At 41.9% G+C, this 20,302-nt stretch overlaps 1 protein-coding gene across 1 annotated transcript in view; it reads right to left on the bottom strand.

Moving 5' to 3' along the window:
* The window catches only part of RFX7 (regulatory factor X7), a 111,870-nt gene extending 92,476 nt beyond the window's left edge, over positions 1-19,394 (bottom strand). The window contains exon 1 of the mRNA XM_065412465.1: positions 18,999-19,394. Within this exon, the coding sequence (XP_065268537.1) occupies positions 18,999-19,156 (158 nt within the window). The 5' untranslated portion in view covers positions 19,157-19,394. The remainder of the gene's footprint in view (positions 1-18,998) is intronic.
* Between the last annotated feature and the right edge of the window lie 908 nt (positions 19,395-20,302).

Here is a 20,302-nt window from a genome sequence, read left to right as displayed (position 1 = left end):
AACCTGAAACACAAGACTGGTAAGCAAATAGCTTGTACCATATTTAAAAAACAACACTATCTTCTGATATACTGAATTTCAACACCTTATAGCCATTATGCTCCAAACAGCCCACATTCCTAGAGTCTGCAGTATGAAGTCAGTAAGGCTTTTGCTCCTAAGTCATTTAGATGCTTTTGAAAATTCCACATTTAGAATTCTAATTTATCGGGGTCCTATTTGTGAAAACTTTGGCCGGTGTATAAATTTCACAACAGCTATGATGTGTTGAAAGTGTAAGTCTTATTTGTTAACTCTGAAGCAATTTTGTTTTGAAATGGCAAAGATTGCTACTAAAAGGTTGTTAAAATATAATTTTAGTCCCTTGTGCTGCAAATACTTACACACATGCCTTAAGTACATAAATAGTCCCACTGAACTCAAGAGGACTAGTCGTGTGTATGGTTACATACTGCTTAAATATACCCGCACATAATAGTGTGGTTTTTTCCTATAGCAGTTTTATGAAATTCTAAGATGATATATCCTACTACTACTGACATTAAAATAATAGTTTACTTTTACACTGAAGTAATAGCACAAATTTTCAAGTTAGATATAGGTACAAAGCTTCAACCTGACAAATCAAAAAATTGTGTTTTTTTTAAATCAAGTTAATTCTCCTGGCTATGAATAACTACACCTTGCCATTAAGGGAGGAATACCCCATGCTGTCAATCCTTGTTAAGTAGTCTTCTTCCAAAAAACAGGTTGGGCCATAGGCGAGACCCCTTCAATGTAAGGAACATGCTACTCTACCAGAGCCCTAAGAAAAGAGGACCCTGTATACACCATGTTAACACTTCCAAACTGTAACATGATTCTGGGCCTTTCTGCAAGCAGTCTTACCATAATATAAAACTGGAGCTTTTGTATGAGTTTGGGAAAGCAGACACACACAATGCCCATTTGGCTAGGGAAAGGTTAACTGAATTGCAAGCACAGAAACAATGAGGTTCTAACCACAGCTCTTCCCCTGACTTACTATTCCTTTGCCCTTCACAACCCTTACTATGAGTCAAGGCTTCATATTGCTATCTTGATGTACTATCATTCACCCATTTCACAGATAAAAGAAGAACTTGCATAAGATCACTTGTGGCAGGGCTAGGAACAGAACACAGCTCTCCAGTACACCAGTGCCGAGTCTCTTTCACTTTGCTATCATTTTTCAGAAGGAATATGCTAAATCAAATGTTTCTGTAACCCATGCTAGTAATGCAGCTCTGCTACCCTCTAGACCACATAGCTGTTTGACTCTGCCACTGCTTCCAGGCCAGGAGATCTGGTTCTGTTCTCGCAGATAACCTAATCAGAGGCATCGTTACATTTGGTTATACTATCTCTAGCAATTAGATCACAATTTGCTCCCTGAGGAAGAGAAACCAAGCATCCTGATACTCAGGATTCAACTGCTCTAACCCATGGCCAAAATGTGTTCTTTTTTTCCTTCATGGATTCATCCACAGAGGATAACAGCATGCCTTCACCGCTCCAATTACTCTAATAGCAGAAGAAGAAATGGTGTGTGCTGTGGATCAAATACCGCTGATGACTTGTAGGGATGAAGAAAAATATCCATATGCTAGTATACAGGCTATTAAATAATAATCTTATATTATTAGGGGGAGGGATAGCTCAGTGGTTTGAGCATTGGCCTGCTAAACCCAGGGTTGTAAGTTCAATCCTTAAGGGGGCCCACTTAGGGATCTGGGGCAAAATCAGTACTTGGACCTGCTAGTGAAGGCAGGGGGCTGGACTTGATGACCTTTCAAGGTCCCTTCCAGCTCTAGGAGATAGGATATCTCCTTTAATTAAATTTAAATTTTTTAATTGAATTGAATTGAATTGAAAAACTTATTTAAAAGTTTATTTGGATTTGTGTTAACGGGAGTGTACTTTAGGAACAGGATGTGGCACTTTAGAACATTTGAGTCTGAGCAAAGCCTGGGAGATTTTGCTTGGATGAAAAAGGAGTGGAAGACCCTGCCCGTGTAAGAGCCAAAAAGTTCAGAGCTAGATTAAGGCCTTGTCTACACTACACAGTTTTGTCGATGCAAGTTAAGCTGACAATCTGAAACCAGTATAATTACATCACTTGTGCATGTTCACACAACGCTCCTTCTGTTGACGGAGCGCGTCCACAGTTGGTGCTCTAGCATCAACAGTGAGAGCAGTGCACTGTGGGTAGCTATCCCACCATGCTACTCTCCAGCTTCTACAGCTAGGAGTTGTGGGAAGACAAAGTGGATCACAGTGTATCATGGGTTTGAGCTCAACATCCCAGGATGCAGTTTTTCCATCCCAGCATTCCATGGGCTTCCGAATGCGTTTTGTGGCATTTTTCAACAGCCCCTGCTTACTGTGCGCCTGCCATCTGTCTGAAAGGATGGATCCCATACTGCTCTCTACTGTTGTGGTCACTGTTATGAACACATTGCGGATGGTCATATGTTATATCATGAACTCCCAATCTGAACAGAAATCAGAGTTGCCTGACCTGCTGTGTGCCATGGAAAGAAAAAATGCCACATTACTTTTGGCATTCATGGAGCAGTGAATATGGTGGACCATTGCTTTTGGGCTCAGGAAACAAGCACTGAGTGGTGGGATGACGAGCACTGGCTGCAGAACTTTTGGATGCAGAAAGTCACCTTCTTGGAACTGTGTGCGGAGCTCGCCCCAGTACTGCGGCACAAGGACACCAAAATGAGAGCTGCCCTCTCAGTGGAGAAGCACGTGTCAATCCCTGTGTGGAAGCTGGCGACTCCAGACTGCTACCAGTCAGTTACGAATCAGTTTGGAATCAGGAAGTTGACCATTGGGGTGCGGTAATGCAAGTGTTTAGGGCCATTAATCACATTCTCCTATGAAGGACTGTGACTCTTGGCAATGTGCATGAAATATTGAATGGCTTTGCGGCAATGGGATTCCCTAATTGCAGTGGGGTGATAGAGGACACCATATTCCAATTTTGGCCCCGGACCATCTTGCGACGGAGTAGATCAATAGAAAGGGTTACTTCTCTATAGTATTGCAGGAGCTTGTGGATTACAATGGGCATTTCACTGACATCAACGCGGAGTGGTCCAGGAAGATGGATGACACATACATCTTCAGGAACACTGGCCTGTACAGAAAGCTGCAACCAAGGACTTTCTTTCCAGACAAGAAGATTCCAGTGGGGGGGATGTTGAAATACCCACAGTGATCCTGGGAGACCCAGTGTACCCCTTACTTCCATGGCTCATGAAGCCTTACACGGGAAACCTGAACAGCAGCTAGGAGCACTTGACGAATAGGCTGAGCAGGTGCAGAATGACCATAGAACGTGCCTTTGGCAGATTAAAAGTGTGCTGGCGCTACCTTTGTGGCAAGTTAGACCTAAATGAGGAAAATATTCCCAAGTCATAGCAACCTGCTGTGCGCTCCATAATATTTGTGAGGCTAAGGGTGAAAAGTTTCCCCTGGAGTGGAGCACAAAGGCGGATCACCTAGCTTCTGAATTTGAGCAGCCAGATACCAGGGCTATTAGAGGGGCACAATGGGGGGATATTCGAATCAGGGAGGCTTTGAGGCAACATTCTGACAATGAGCACCAGTAATATGTCTTTCTATACAGCACTCTGCCATGCTTTGGATAAAATTTTTGATGATTCCTGACCGGGATTTGTAGTCAGCAAATGATCAAATTGTCACTATGTATTACTACCAGCAACCACCATGTGAAGGACACAAATAAAGACTGCTTATTTTTAACAGAGTTTGTTTGTATTAAATACCAATTAACAACACACACAAAAGGCTTGGTGGGAAGGGAGATAAGAGTGCAGGGCAGTGCAGGCTGTCATAGCTGTAAATCCAGCTATCATTTTGGAAACTGTCCAAAGGGATGGAGTAAACAGGGGACCAAACTGTTCCAGGAAGTTGCAAGGAATGTGTGGGAGGAATCTAGGGAGGGCATGGAAAGCAGTTCTGTACCAGCTGCAGGGCAGGGTCAAGCATGCATGTGTTCTGCCTGGAGCGTGATTAGGGACTTCAACATGTCTGTTTGCTCCTCCATCACTTTTATCATCCGTTCCTGGCTCTTTACAATGTGCTCCTTGCTCTCCTTTCAGTCCTGCCTTTCTATTTTAAATTTTTACTTCAGGGTCTCTCTCCATTCCCTGCGTTCTCTTTTTTCGGCCTCTGAGGATTGGAGCACCTCTCGGAACATGTCCTCCTTGCTTCATTCACCTTGGTCATTTCCTTATCTGAGGGAGGCGCTCTGCCAGCGTGTAGGGCATTCCCCTGAAGTCCACATCTGCAGAAGCACAAGAAACAATTCACAAAAGCATGATTGTTAGTTCACACACAGCATTGAATCATTGTACTAAAATACTCCTCTTTTTACATACATATCACTTTCTCACTGTCCCTTGGCAAGCACACATCTTGGCGAACACCCTAAACATGGTGAGTTTGGCCAGGGTAGGGGGCCTCAAGATGGGGCAAAGGGTCTAGGTGGTTTTTTTAAGGGGATTACTGCAGGCAACTAGGGACAATATTGTAAATTCTGCCACCATTTTCCACAGGCAGGGATCAATGAAGCCGATATCTCACTCTTGAGGGTAAGCAAGGATGCAAGGGTGCATCTCCTGCACATGTGCAGCTTCAGACCTGGTCTCTATGCTGCTCGCCTGCGTGCCACTTTGGTCTCTGCACCAGTGATTGCCAATTGGTGCAGGAAAGTTTCCTACAACAGGGGAAGGAACAAAGCAGCTCTGCCAAAGAACCTTCAGCAGAAGATTGGCGAATACCTCCAGGAAAGTTTCCTAAAGATCTCTCTGGAGGATTCCTGTGAAATCTCGGTGTGCATTAACACATTGTTCCACCCAGTGCTTAGCTGCACAAGGGAATGTGGAGCACACTGAAACACAACTGGTCTTGTACATTTCCATCCCTTCACCCACTGGAGAAATGGTCTGAAGTAAATAGTAAATGCAAAGTACTCCACTTAGGAGGGAACAATCAGTTGCACACATACAAAATTGGAAACGACTGCCTAGGAAGGAGTACTGCGGAAAAGGCATCTGGGGGTCATAGTGGACCACAAGCTAAATATGAGTCAACAGTGTAACACTGTTGCAAAAAAAAAATCAACATAATTCTGGGATTTATTAGCAGGAGTGTTGTAAGCAAGACACAAGAAGTAATTCTTCCGCTCTACTCCACATTGATTAGGCCTCAGCTGGAGTCTCGTGTCCAGTTCTGGGCTCCACATTTCAGGAAAGATGTGGACAAACTGGAGAAAGTCCAGAGAAGAGCAATAAAAATTATTAAAGGACTAGAAAACATGATCTATGAGGGAAGACTGAAAAAAGTGGGTTTGTTTAGTCTGGAAAAGAGAAAACTGAGAGGGGACATGATAACAGTTTTCAAGTACATAAAAAGTTGTTACAAGGGGGAGGGAGAAAAATTGTTCTTCTTAACCTCTCAGGATGGGACAAGAAGCAATGGGCTTAAATTGCAACCAGGGAGGTTTAGGTTAGACACTAGGAAAAACTTCCTAATTGTCAGGGTGGTTAAGCACTGGAATAAATTGCCTAGGGAGGTTGCGGAATCTCCATCATTTTTATGAGCAGGTTAGACAAACACCTGTCAGGGATGGTCTAGATAATATTTAGTCCTGCCATGAGTGCAGGGGACTGGACTAGATGACCACTCGAGGTCCCTTCCAGTCCTATGATTCTAGAATATAACCGAGCAGCAGCAACTCAAAAAGATCACTTACCAGGGCTCTCCTCTCCTGCATGCCAAAGACCAACTGCTGGGACTGGCTAGACCCCTCCGGAGTGGAAATGAGGTCCCGACTTGTTGTGCCACCAGACAACCCTGCCATGGTCTCTGCACTGTCTTCCAACTCAACCTCGTCATCCATGACTTTGTCCTCGGGGTTGAGTCCACTGTCCACCGCCAAGAACCCTATGGCTACATCGGCAGGGCTGGAGGCAGTGGAGTCGCCACCAAGGATAGCGTCCAGCTCCTTATAGAAACAGCAGGTCTTTGGCACAGCACCAAAGCGATGGTTGGCCTCCCTTGCCTTCTGGTATGCCTGCCTCAGCTCCTTTATCTTCGCATGGCACTGATGCATGTCCCGTTCGTAGCCCTTATCCAACAAGCCACGAGAAATCTGACCATAGGTATCCAAGTTCCTATGGCTAGAGCGGAGCTGGGACTGCACAGCCTCCTCTCCCAACAGTGCCAGCAGATCAAACAACTCAGGTGTGCTCCAAGCAGGAGAGCGTTCGCCATGTGGAGCTGCCATGGTCAGCTGGGAAGATGCGATGTGACCACTCCAAACCGAGCAAACAGGAAATGGAATTTCAAAAATTCCTGGGCTTTCAGAGTGGGAGGGGCAGACGCCTGTGTACCTGGGTGCAGGGCAGCAGAGTTCAAACCGCTGACCAGAGCGGTCAAGATGGGCATTGTGGGACACCTCCTGGAGGCCATTTACAGCGACATAAGCAAGCGCAGTGTCTACACTGACACTTTGTTGATATAACTTTGCCACAAAAAACTCTACACCTCTCAGCGAGGTGGTTTTATTTTGTCGGCAAAGCAGGAGAGTTTTGTTGGCAGAAGGAGCATTGCAGTGTGTACAAACTGTGTAGTGTGGACAAGGCCATAGTAAAGTTATGTTTCCAGAAAGCCAGCTTTATTCTCAAGGTGTAACATTAGTACCTACAGGGACTAGATGCCTTAGGGCATTGCAAATGAGATACAGTCTTTCACTTGTAAAGTCACCAGTGTGAATCCTGCCCAGCTCAGCAGGGACAAAAACCCTGTTCAATTCTAATGCATGTTTGGCTTCCATATGAGCTTGGTAGTCCCAGTTCCAGCTCCCATATCACAATCTTACCATCATGGTCTACACTAGCTTGTAAACTCTTTGGGGCAGGGATTCTCTCTTACTATGTATTTATCCAATGTCTAGCACAATAGGACCCTGATCTGATAGTCTTCTAGTGAGAGTTCCAGCACTACCTGCCACAAACATCATATTATTCAAAGTTGCACAAGTACTGGTAGCTCGAACCATTTCAGTGAAAAAAGGCTCATCATACTAGAGCCAATCTCATTTTTGGGGGGGTCTGGCTCATGATTTTTTTAATTTCTGGTACTGGCAGTACATTACAGCAGAGTTCTGAACAGCAACGAGGGTGAGGCAATCTGTTTCTCTGACCGTGGTTTCAGCATTCTCTGGAGAACAAGAACTGTTCTATGGTAAAGTAACCCCTTCTGGGGATTGGAATAAAACTGCTTAACACTTACAGTGGTGGCATGCCTCAAGGTTGATCCTAAAGCTGGTAACATCATTGAGGCTGTCATACAGAAAAGAGGCAATTTTCAGATTTTACATCAGAAGTTTATCCCTTGGTAGTAGGGATCCCCATTTTTAAAATACGAGTATTGGCAATGCATTTACACACACCTTCCTTAATAAAGATATCACTGTTCAACTGCAACACGCAGTGTCATCCACAGTACTGAAAGTTTAAGATGTTTTACTTCTTTTTACTTCTTTGTTATTAAACATGTCAGGGCTCTTTGAGTCAGCTTGGGATATTTATTCAAAACAAACAGAACCAGACACTGAATCCTAAAACATTGTCTTGTTTTGGGGAAAAGGGAGTTGGCATTCCAACATTACCATTAACAATATAACCAAAGCAGATTTTTTTTAAGGGCGCTTACAGTCCGATCCACAGAACACTTTACCCCAGATAAAGTTTAGAGACTTCAAGTTCTGGGCCTCGTGTGCCTTTAACCTCACTAAGTTATTACTTATTTCTATAGTGTTCCTCCCCAAAATGCAGCATAATGTAATTCAGCTTTTGGTCTCTATTTTAATATGGTACCAATTTTTTAAAAAGGAAAGCTGAAGGCCTGCAGAGGGGTTGCCAAATTAAAACAGAAAAAAATGCTGAAGTAGTATTTTCAGATGACTTTTGAACACGGGCAAGGAGCAGCCGTGGAAGATGTTCAGCAGGAACAAGTTACAGATGCTAGGAACCACTGCATCAGTAGCACAAACTCCTGCCAACCCAAAGCAGGTGCTGCTGGAGCACAGGCTTCCTGCCGGATGTAGTACTAGGTGGTGCTCTCAAATGTACCTAAGCAATTGCTGGCTTTAAATTTAAAAAAATATATATTCACCATTATAAGCAACCAGTGTAATGTAACTGGGATGGGCAGCAGTAGTGCTCTTACTTTTTGCATTAACAGGGAAGTTTTAATAACCTCACAGTGGCAACTGCACATGTTGCTGGAACAAAGTCACTGGAGTATGGATGTGGCCCATATATATTTCTCATCTGAAAATGAACATTTTGTTCCATGTCTGAACCACCTGGCTGACCATCAAAAGGATGTGTTCAAAAAATAATGACAAAGTTTATAACTACTTTCAAGCGTTCCCTGTAAGTGAAGATATGAACCCTAGCTAGCAACCAGACTTCTCTTTTTGGAAATGAGGCATCTTGACAACGACCAGGAATATCAACCAAGCACACCTCCAGGGGGAAAATTGGGCTTGAAAGGTCTATCAGGCAAGATAATTGTGAAACACCACATCGATACTCTATTCCACAGTAAGAAAAGATATCATATCATATGTACATGAAGACAGGATAAAACCTGACGGGATGCCACATTTCATGTCCTCAGAGAGGGCACACAGTGTCACCAATTTACTCCGATTCTGGATACAATCCAAACAACTAGAGGGCCATTCCAAACGTACCAGCAATATCCCTTAGTTATAAGGCCCAGATTTTTAAAGCTATTTAGGCATTGTTGCGCTCAGCGCTGTAACGCCTACCTGATTTAGGAGCCTAAGTCTCATTTTCAAAAGGGATCTAGGCACATAGGAGTCTAAATTCCAAAGTGCATACAACCCTTCTGAAATTGAGATTTAGGTTCCTAAATCAGTTAGCCATTGCGATGCTGACTGCAGCAACATCGAAGCAGCTTTAAAAATCTGGTTCTAATGCAACAGCTCCAGTCACTTACATGAAGCCTTGATGGGAAGTTCAGTAAGGCCAAAATGGCCACCTAACCCTTTTCTGAAGCCAGCACAACATCATTTTACTGCAACGAGCATAGTTTTAACTCTGTACGGAGACCTGAATCCAGATGAGACACATCTATCGTAGTGCAAATGAATCTGAAAAGCATTAAAGTAGTATTGCAAACTAAATAAGCAAGATACTCAGAGTGATACAGGTGTAAGAAATATAAGAAGTTTGTACAAAACCACAGTTTAACTATGTAGACTGCACACTAGCCGTGTACTATAGTATCCAACTGAAACAGCAGTGATCAAACAGAATACAACCCATTTTTGCCTAAAGAATAACAGAGTGGAGGAAATAAAGCTTTAATTTTCTACAGTTATTGTATGTAACAAATGGCATGAGTTTAATAAGTACAAGAGAACTAGTTCAGATGTATATTGGATTTTTATAGTCAAATGTTTTCAAAATTATTTTCATTTAATTTCTCAGTTATAGTTTCAGAACCCCATTATCTTATTCTCTTTCCTAGATTGTGCTTTTCTTCCCAGTTCTTTGTTCTTGCTGGTTCAGGGAATTTTGGCTGAAACCAATACAGGAGAAACAAAGCACTGACTTCTGTGCTTACCTGAGGAAAGAAAATAATCCCTGTATAACTCTGAAAGCAAAGTATTTAGTACATATACTGAAAAACTGAAGATAGTTACCTTTAAAACTATCCTCCTGGTAACATCATTACCATTAAAGACAGATGCACATCATAAAGAGGGGGTTGTTCAACCAATTTTTCCCCCTAGTTTACTTCACACATTACCACTAGAAACAAGCTTACAGTACAGTCTGGCATGAATAGTCACTGTTGACCACAAAGGGGAAAACCCGCAACTGACCTATTTCATACCTACAGTATGTAAACAATTTTTATCCAGAAAAAGTCTCTGCAGTTGATAGGAATATACTAAACAGAATTTTAGTATTCAGAATTGTTAAAATTACACAAAGTTTTTACTACCTGCAAAAAATGTTGTTTTTGTACAGAGTTTATTCTTACAATACTAAATTCAAGAATTAGCCAATTTGATTAATTAAATAGCTCCAGCTTCAGAAAGTCAGCAATGAAATTTATGCTTCACAGCAAGGGATAGGACTACTCAAAAGCAGAGGCCATATGTTAGATCTACTCATGGACCCCCTCCCTCCCATCTGAAACTGCACAGACCACCTCCCCATCCTGTTTCACTTGTATAACATCCCTATGGCAATTATAGCAAATAATGACATGGAAATAGTATCTGACAGCTTTGAATTAATTTTTAGCTTTCTTAATGATTTAGCAGGTAGAAAGTGGAGCTCTTGTTGGTAGTCAATGAAAGCTCACTGATAATCTGATGGCTAGCAACTAGCTTCCTATTTGCTTATAGGTAAATTCAAAGTTTTCCTATTAACCAATAAAGATCTATAAGGGTTGGAACCTAGAACCTGAGAAATGGCTTCTCTCCCTACGTTCTTCCACAATGAAGATCTGTTGAGGGACTAGAGCAAGAAGTTCCAACACTCAAAAGTATGGAGGCTGGTAGCAGGGTATTTCTGGAAAACTCCAGAATTCACTTCCCTTGTAAGTCTGGAACAGCTCCTTTCTGCTGACCTTCGGGGTAGAATTTTGTCAGTAGGAATGGCAGGACTGCTGCATTTTTATTTGTTCCTTTGATTTATGCTGAATGTGGTCAACTAAAATTTGCCACTGTTGTGAGACTTTTTGCACCAGGTGCCCTGAGATATTCTAATAGGTGCCTTTTTATAAAGTCAAAGTATGTATTTGTATCCATCTATCTATTTTGCAGCTGTATCAGCTTCTTAGAACTATTTTAAATTAATTAATTAATACGAGGGATGGACTGAACAAAAAACACAGATTTGGATCCTGATCTGAATTTTGCAGCTCTACCCCAATTCCAAATATTTCTGTTTGGCAAAATGTGCAGAATTAGGGTAAGAAGAGAAAGCAACATACATTAGTCATGGGAGTTGCAATCCCTTCTTTCAGGACGACAAAAATATTTCAGTGCTTTCCATGCAATTCTGGTCAGACGAATTTAAAATTAAATAGTACAATCTCCAGTAGTAGTATATTTTTTATTAAATTATACAGCAGCTGGAAACAAAACTGGGAGTATTTTTAAAAATGTATATCAAGATTTGGGGTCAAACTTCCCACAAGCATACAGACAGGTGCAACTCCAAAGAAATCAATTGAATTGCACCAGTTTACAGGGAATTTGGCCTTTAGGGCTCAGGGGAGGGTAGATTATCAGCTGAGATGACAGTCCAGACAATTCTTTGCTTATTAAAAATGAATTAGAAATGTATTCTGTATTACAATGTTGCACCGTCTGACTTGCTGCAACAAAAAGAAAAAGAAAACACCTGTGGTGGAAAGTGAAATGTTTATGAAAAAAAGAAATCATATATGTTTATGTTGTGAGGTCAACAATTTAATGCTCTCCTATATATTTTAAATGAAGTTAACAGTAGTGGCTCTTTGCCAAATCTCTTATTATTTGAATATGTTTTTTCAATACATTTCATTAGCTCAGTGTTTCAAAATAAATGTGAAAAAGGCTGGGTCTGATTCTCCTACAGGCAGCTTTGCAATGGCTCACTTCTGCAAAGTTATTTCTGCCATACTCAGAAAGTCAGGATCTTTTATAAAACCTCAACTCGCTCTCAAAGGTTACATAAAGGTCAGTTTTCATTTTATTCAGATTATCTTCTAACCTTGTAAAAAAATGCCCCCAGACCTAGAGAGACTCCCTTGTCCTGGTGGGTACTCCCCATTTTGAAAAGTTGTTTCTCCTTACTCCGCTCTCCCCGCCCCCACCTTTGCAGTCGCTGCCAAATGTCATTTATGCAGCTAAGTTTGCCCATTCCCTAAGGATAGAGTCGCAGGCTGCACCTGTTGATGGGAGGGATGTTGAGGATGCAGAGTTTGCCAAGAGCAGCTCCTTGCCATTGTAAGAGGCAGAGCGCTTTCTTAACCAGCTAAATGAGGGAAGACATTTTAGATGAGCAGGTGTCCTGAGGAGGAAGTCTCCCTGAGGAAGAAGGTATTCCCTTCTCCACCTCCTCCCCCTTCACATGACAGATGTGGGGCTAGCCAGCTTTCATGGTCAAGGGGCAGGCTACCCCCATTCACTGATCAAGGATGGAACACCCATTTCCACACCCAACTAAGGTAAAAGGGTGACAGGCAGATGGTGCCTACCCAATCTGGAGAGAACAAGCAGTTACACCCAGATAACTCCAGCCAGAGAGGACTGATCAGGCTGACCCACATTGCAGCCAGCATGCACTGACCTAAAAAGTACACAGTCTACAATTCATTATGTATACAGTAACAGCAATATGTTCTGGACAGGAAGTCTCCCTACACAGCCTATGACAGTAGAGCCACAAAACCAAGAAAAACTGAGTTAGCTACAATAACACTTGGCAATTTTACAGTACCTCTTATTTGAGGATCTCAAAAGTACTTTACAAAGGTGGGTAAACATCTCCATTTTATATATAGGGAAACTGAGGCACAAGCATTGGCATGACTTGTTCAAGGTCACATATGCAAGGGACTACAGGAACAGTGATAGAGTTAGGAGCATAACCAAAGGTTTGGTCTACACTTAAAAATTAGGTTGATGCAGCTACATTTGCCAGGGTCTGAAAAAACCCACACCCCTGACCAAAACAGCTGTGCCAACCTAGCTCCCTGTGTAGACATAGCTATATTGACAGAAGAATGCTTCCATTGACATAGCTAATTTTGTATGGGAAGGTGATCCTACACCAATGGAAAAACCCATTCCAGTGGTATAGACTGCATGTACTCTACAGGGTTATGCCAGCACAACTATGGCAACACAGCTATGCTGGCATAGCCTCTGTTGTGTAGATACAGCCCAAGTAACCTACTTCCCAGTCCCCTACTCTAGTCATTAGACCATCCCTTTCACTTAATTCTTTATTTGTCCCATAGTGGCTAGGTATTACAAGGGCCTCGGACTACGTTGCATTGCACAGAGCTCAATCAGACAAAAACAATACATAGATACACACAATATTACAAGTCATGGAAGTCTTCAGATACTGTCTGTACAGACACTGTCACCATTTTGAAGTATTCTGTTTGTTACACCTGTCTCCTTCCAGATGCAGAGGATCTGCACTCTGGCTGGGATTGTTGGAGGACACTAAGGGAGTTAAGTATCCGAATATCATTGAAATTTAATGCGTTGCTCCTAACTCAGTAGAGTCCTTTGAAAATCCCAATCTGCACCTTTATCAATAGTCTGGTTAGGAAGCAAAACTCAAACAGATAAGTCTTCTTACTCATTAGCCAAGTATACATTTTAATGTATGCTGTAGCCCCTTGTATTTACAGGGCATCTGTGAAGCTGTACTGCTTCAATGCTGTTGATGACCCATGTCGTTAGCAGCATGTCAATATCTTAACAGCAAGACTAATACAACCTAGATATTGAGCCAAATTCATCCCCAATACAACTCCATTAACTTACACCAGGGATAAACTTGGCCTACTGTGTTGGTAGATTTAACTTGGTGGTAGATTTAACAATCAAATATACAAAAAGTCACCATGACTACAAAATTCCAATAAATATGAGAGACCAACCCCCCTCAGCACTGAAATACCAAGTTTAGTGGATGGGGGAAATTAAGAGTATCTTGTTGATAAAGTTTATATCTATACTAATTTTTTTCCCCTTTGGATTAAAACAATTTAGTTTTGGGACTTTTATATAGTAAAAAACAATGTTTCCCAAATTATGGCAGATTCTCCTTGAGGAGGCATGAAGGAGTAGCTGGGTGTGAAAGGGCCTGCAGACAAACTCCTAAACTGTTCTCCAAAGTTTCAGCATTTCTCCCCCCGCCCCCAATAGTTTTTAGCCACCATGATTGCAGAAGAAATCTGTCAAACATGTTTGAGCCTGAGTTTGCAGAGAGTCTGAAATAATAATTCTGAGGTGTGAACTGCCCCATTCATTTCAATAGTGATTTTTTAAATGTCAACACTTAACTATTTCACTGCTCATCAAAGCATGCAAAAAAGGAGAGATTCAAATTATGAAGGCCCACACCAGTGTTTTCCAAAGCACGGGGCATGAAGAGTTATCTGCAATGTATGAGCAGAAGACATATTAATTAAGAGAGGTGTGATTGCAGGGGATGCATGACTTGTTTCATTCTCCAGAAGAGGGGCTGTGCTTTCAAGAGATTAGGAACAATTGATATAAAATCCAGCCTAGTTTCTTAGAACAAAAACAAGAATCCAAAATGAACAAGGGCCCAATTCAACTCCCACTGACTTCAATGGGACTTAAACTGGGCCCTACCACACATTGGAGTTTGCCACTGAGCAGCCCAGCTCATGCAGTCTTGGCATAGTGCACCATACTACTAACTAAAAGACAGATCCGAGAACAAAATTGTGATCAGAAGCCCATACCCAGTGCTGCTTAGACAGACTGCGAATGCTTTGTGTTCTAAACTCCACACTAGTCCTCAGTGCGGTTTTTATGTCTGACATGGGGAAAAAAGCCTTCACCTCTCATGCAGAATTAATAAATTCAAATCATAGCAGATGCCTTAAGGACAAAAATGAACTGCTGGGATCTAGGCTAGGTAAGCAAACCCAGGGCCTGACTACATGTGCGGATGTAAACAACAGAAGACAATTTACAACAACAGTAAACAAGTATTTAATTTAATAATTTTTGCCAAACAGTCAAAATAAGGATCAAGAAAACAAAACAATTTCCACTAGCTATAGGATGTGAACTGGACCATGTGAATAGGGTAGTAAGAGAGGGTTGAAATTGCCTAAAATCATTGGGGCTACTGTTTACTGCACATAGTGCAGAATGTCAGCAAATACTTTTCTTTGTTTGCAATCCAAATTTCTTAATCTCTATCCACATCATTTTTATGCATGTCCAGTACTGTCTGATTTTTTCCACCAATAGGATATTCTCTAGCAATCTAATGGAATTATGAGTAGACTCAAAATCCATAGCAGTATGTTTGTGTACACAGGCTCCATATATAAATAAAACACTTATTTGATAATACTATATTCTCACTCCAAAAAATTAATTGAAATTCCATTAGTCTATATGCACAGACAGCTAAACAGGGTAAGGTTTTCCCTCCTCAGGCTTTAGTGTCTGGACAAAAAGCTATTAATATAAAAGCTTTAATGAATCTACAGTGAAATGCAAATAAGCATATTGAGGCCCAATGTCCAGGGAAGACTAAGGCAATTTACAAACCCTGATATTAATCAGAGAGTCTAGGCTCTGTAAAGACAGGTTCTTTCTAGTCTAGACTTCTAATCCGTCATTGGGAAAAGAAGTCTAATATTAATTTCTGTCCTTTTCATCAGCACTGTAAGAACATATCCAATTGTCAGAGCAAGTTATATATGCGATACAAAAAATAAAAATGGACAACACTTCATTGGGCCCATTCAAGCGGGTCAGCTGAAAAAAACAATTCTGTGGATAGACAATACAGAATCCTTAATCTTTTAATCAGGCAAGAGTTAATAAGCCATAACTATCCAACATACCTGTACACAGACATGATTGTAATGCTAATGCTTCCTGATCATTTTAAAAACATCTGAGAAATTCTCCATTTCTCCCCCTCCAATGGGCACTTAAAGTGCGAATAAAAATATTAACTTAAAATGCTGCTAAATACTTTTGAAAGTCTTCAATATGCATGCCAACCATGCCGTGAACCTTAAACACTAAAACTTAATCCAGTGTTTAGTTTTAAAGAGAGACTAGATACAGAAGAGTTACTTCTTTCGTCAAACTGCATTTTTAATTTAATAAACAGAACAAATTAACTATGAGCTAAGATAATGAATAACTCATTGTCCTGCAAGAGGCCTACATCACATACTATATTTATATTTGTCTGTACAGTGGCAGGACAGGCACAGACTTGTTTGTGATCAGCAAGTCCAGTATTTCAGTAGCTGCTATATCCTGCTATACTATTTTGATTGAAAATATGTTTTGCATACTAGAAACACATCTTTTAAACTAAAAAGATCCATCCACTATACTCGCAAATGGGGGGTGGGGGGGAGACAGATAAAACAGTGAAGACAACGCTGAAAGGTACTCATTTAAATGTGTTAAATCCTTCAGGAGTTAAAAAACACTGACCTCCTAAAACAAAAAACCTAGGAGAAAATACTCTTTTCAATAGTGATAAGTTAAAGCTACCCATAAAGATGGAATCTGGTCATTTTAGTATTATTCTCAAGAATAGCTTGTACAATACATTAACTGCCAGTACACTCCACCTACTGTAAACAGTACTAATTCTTGGGTTGGGAGCAGGGAAGAAGTGAGTTTCCAATGCATGATATATGTACTGTATGTATATCACTTTTCTTTTGCAAAACTACCTTAATTTCTGGTTAATAAGAATAACTAAATCTGCACTAATATAGTATATAGGACACTAGTAAATATTAACAAAAACAAAAAATCAGACATTCAGGTGAAGACTGCTTGCTAGAAGTACAGTACTAAGAGAACACAAGGATTTCTAATGTTAGCTCTCCACAGTCAGAAAAACAAAATTTAAAGTAAGGTTTGAAAATTGAGTGCAATTTTATTATAAATAAGTTGTTTCACATATTATATGTTTACAGTATAATATGCAAGTACTGATATTGTCTCGAAGTGCTGCAGAAGTTTTAGACCTGTCAAGAAAGCTGTAAGGACAGTCAAGAAGTAAAGGTCATGTGTATATGAAGGATGGCTAATCAACTATCTACTAATTCTACAAGCCATACTGGGAGAGGAGACAACCACAATGTACTGGCGTTTTTGAAACTTCTGATTGTTTCAGATACTTTGTACTAGCTTATGCATCACCATTTGGTGAAGCTAATAAAGTTCTTTTGTACTGAAAGTGAAGAAAAGTTATTTACTCAAACATGTTACATATTTGAACCAAGCTATCTTTGAATGTAATGTTATAAAACCAAAGTCTCTTTTTAAAAAGCAAGTTCTTATTAAAGGAGAGGTTTTACTTAGTAGCCATTTTGTCTTCAACTTGGACATGATACCTAATCTGAATGCAATGTAAACATGCTGTCTGAGAAGCTGATTTCCAAATACCATGTTGATGGGAAGAGAAGGGGTAAAACATAAAATATGTACCACAAAAACCTATTATAAATCAGAATAATCTGAAGGTAACACAATCAGAACATCCAGGAAATTCATCAGTTAATATTGTCTCCTTAAGTCACCTCATTGCACACAAAAACTAAACAAAAGGCTGTGTGTGTGCATTAAGGACAGAGAATGTGATTTACTGTTTAATTTTAATTTCCTAGGTTTTTTTAATATCAGTTTAACTACATAACAACCCCCCTAATAATATTGTTGGACTTCCTTTTAAAATCCATATTAATTCAATATACCATAAAAGCTAACTATAGTATGAAGCACTATAAACACTGGATCAGTTCACTGGCTACTAGGCATCCATAATATGGATGCTGCAAAAGGCAAAAATTATTGTACATATGCAATTCCCAATTTTCAAAATGTACCCAAAGGGCTTAATCCACATATTGCAGGTGCCAGGCCCTTGCAATACTTCACTCTCAAAACAAAGCAATTTTTTTATTTGGAGGACAAACTAAACTCAATAAACTTTTTTAAAACTAGTTTTTAAAAACTAATATTAAATTCAGCAGAATGTGGGTTTACTGTGAAGTGATTTTGTTTAAAATTTGTAACAAAAATTGGATTCTTGGAAATGTCACCATGCCAAGTTTTAGCCCAGATCACATTTTAATTGCAAACCCATGGAAATAGAGGTTTATAATAGGAACACTGATACAATCTTTATTATGACATTTGCACACCTTGATGCATTAATACTTTGTATTATTGGGGGATGAGACAAATTCATATATCAAAAAGAGCCTATTAATAAGCAGAAAACAATATTCAATTATTAAGATACCTTAAATAGGTGAGGCTATATCCATTATCTTAACACAAACCTACCATAATTACCATTATCTCTGGATACAATGAATGTAAACATAGCCAACCAAAGCCTTGAGTACATTTGACTGTATATAATTCCTGGGGGAAAATGCTGGTATCCTCTAAATAAAAGAGATACACATGTATGTGTGTAGTACAATATATAGAATACACACAGGTGTGTGTATATTATATATATTTCCAAAAGGTGCGTTCTTCCCAGGAAATGCAGAACCACCACCTCTCCTAGATGGTTTATAATCTTGAATAAACACTGCAAAAACATGTAGGGGAGGTAACTAATCCTACAGATGAACAGGTTTTGCGTTGCCTATTAATATTCTTATGGACAATGGTCCGTCTGGCTGAAATTCACAATACGCTTCTTCCTCTCTGTGTGTGTGGGGGGGGGGGTCTCTCTCTCTCTCTGCAAAGCCAAGTAAACACATTTTCCATTCCCCATCCCCCACCCCTCAGATACACACCACCATCATGCAGTGCAAGTTATCTCCCAACCTCCTTTCTTTTAAATGCACCAAGTGTTTCGATCCCTATAGATTTTAAGCAACTTGTTTTTCTGCAGCTCTAAAAAAAACATTTAACATTTATTTTCGGGGGGAGGGGAGGGTGGTTTCAGAGGTGCACATTATGGGACGATTTACCCCAAAATAACCCCCCAAAACAATGTCAAGGGCCCTATCAGCGAGCACCAGGCTCTGGCAATGCACATGCAGCGCCTGCACGAACCAATCTCCGGCTCAGCGCTAAGCCAGCGTGCCATGGAGGCGGCTGCTGCTCTTACCAGATGGAGTTCTTGATTTTGTGTTGCAGCGCGTTGGCTTCCGTCCCTTGCAGCCCGGGCACCAGGGCTGGCAAAGCCCCCCCTGGCGCGGGGGTGCCGGGGAGCTGCTGCGGCGGCGGCGGCTGCGGGGGATCAGGTTGCTGTTCTTCTGCCATCATCGCCGGCGGAGGGTGCGGGAGAGGGAGCGGGCGCGAGCGGCGCTGGAGACACTAGGCCTTCACCCCAGCACTCGAGTGAGTCGCCTTTCCCTGCTGCCTGGGGGACATCACGGAGGAGAAGCCGCGCCGGGTCCAGCCGCTGCTACGCCCGAGGGTGGGGAGCCTTCCCGACGGGAAGGCGCATCGCGGCGCTGCCCCGCGCTCTGGGGTCGCTGCGGACTCGCCGCCGCCGCCCCCCCAGCACCTGGTCCCGCTGCAGCCCCAAAGCAGCCCGCACAGCGCTGCCTGCCGCTTGTCCTGCTGCTGCTCTGCCAGGCGAAGGCAGCCCGTGCGCGCAGGCTCACTGCCGCCCTGTGCAGACAGCAACAACACGGCTCAGACACAGGGGGGGCGAGGGAAGGAATAACCAGGGCAGGGACCCAGCCAGCGGTAGCCGGGCGGCGGGGGGGGGGGGAGAGTTGACTCCCGCAGCAGCGTGCCTCAGCCTCCAGGCAGCACTGCAGACTGAGGGGGGAAAGGAGCGCCCTGCCCGTGATTCCGGCTGGCTGTGTCAGTGGGTGTCCATGCTGTTTGTGCAGGATTATGCAGTGTTGCCAAGTGGCCATGCGAAGGAGAAGGCTGGGCAAGGCACTCCCTGCACTAGACACCCAGCAGCAGATCCAGATGCAATGGCATGGAGGCGGCCCCCCCGAGACACAGGGCAGCCTCTCACCTGCTACCCAGGAGTCGCAGGATGCATCACACCACTGAGAAGGGTCAGGGGGAAGGGAGCTGGGGTAGTCCCCTCAGAAGAGCACTGGTAAAATGTGCCCCTAAACTGCACATCCTTGATTAGCCAAATGCATAAATTACATTTTTTGTGACTGGGTTGCTGCTTTAAATTGTTAGTCATACGTACAGGGCCATAGGTCTGCATGGCCATTTTACGGATAAACACATCACAAGAAGGGTCCCTTGGAATGCCACATAAGTGCAGGGGTCTGCAAACGTGGATCAGATTGCTGGGTTAGGGCCCAGGGCCCAATCTGTAAATACATACAGTATTACCTAGCACTGTGTTTACTCACATTAACAGCCCCATTTCATTAAAAACTATTCACTGTAATAGGCAAAACACCTGTTGGTTAGAATTCACACACACAATAT

The sequence above is a fragment of the Emys orbicularis genome, chromosome 10 (genome assembly GCF_028017835.1).
Source record: "Emys orbicularis isolate rEmyOrb1 chromosome 10, rEmyOrb1.hap1, whole genome shotgun sequence".
Classification (NCBI taxonomy): domain Eukaryota; kingdom Metazoa; phylum Chordata; order Testudines; family Emydidae; genus Emys; species Emys orbicularis.
This window is presented reverse-complemented; position numbering and strand designations above follow the sequence as displayed.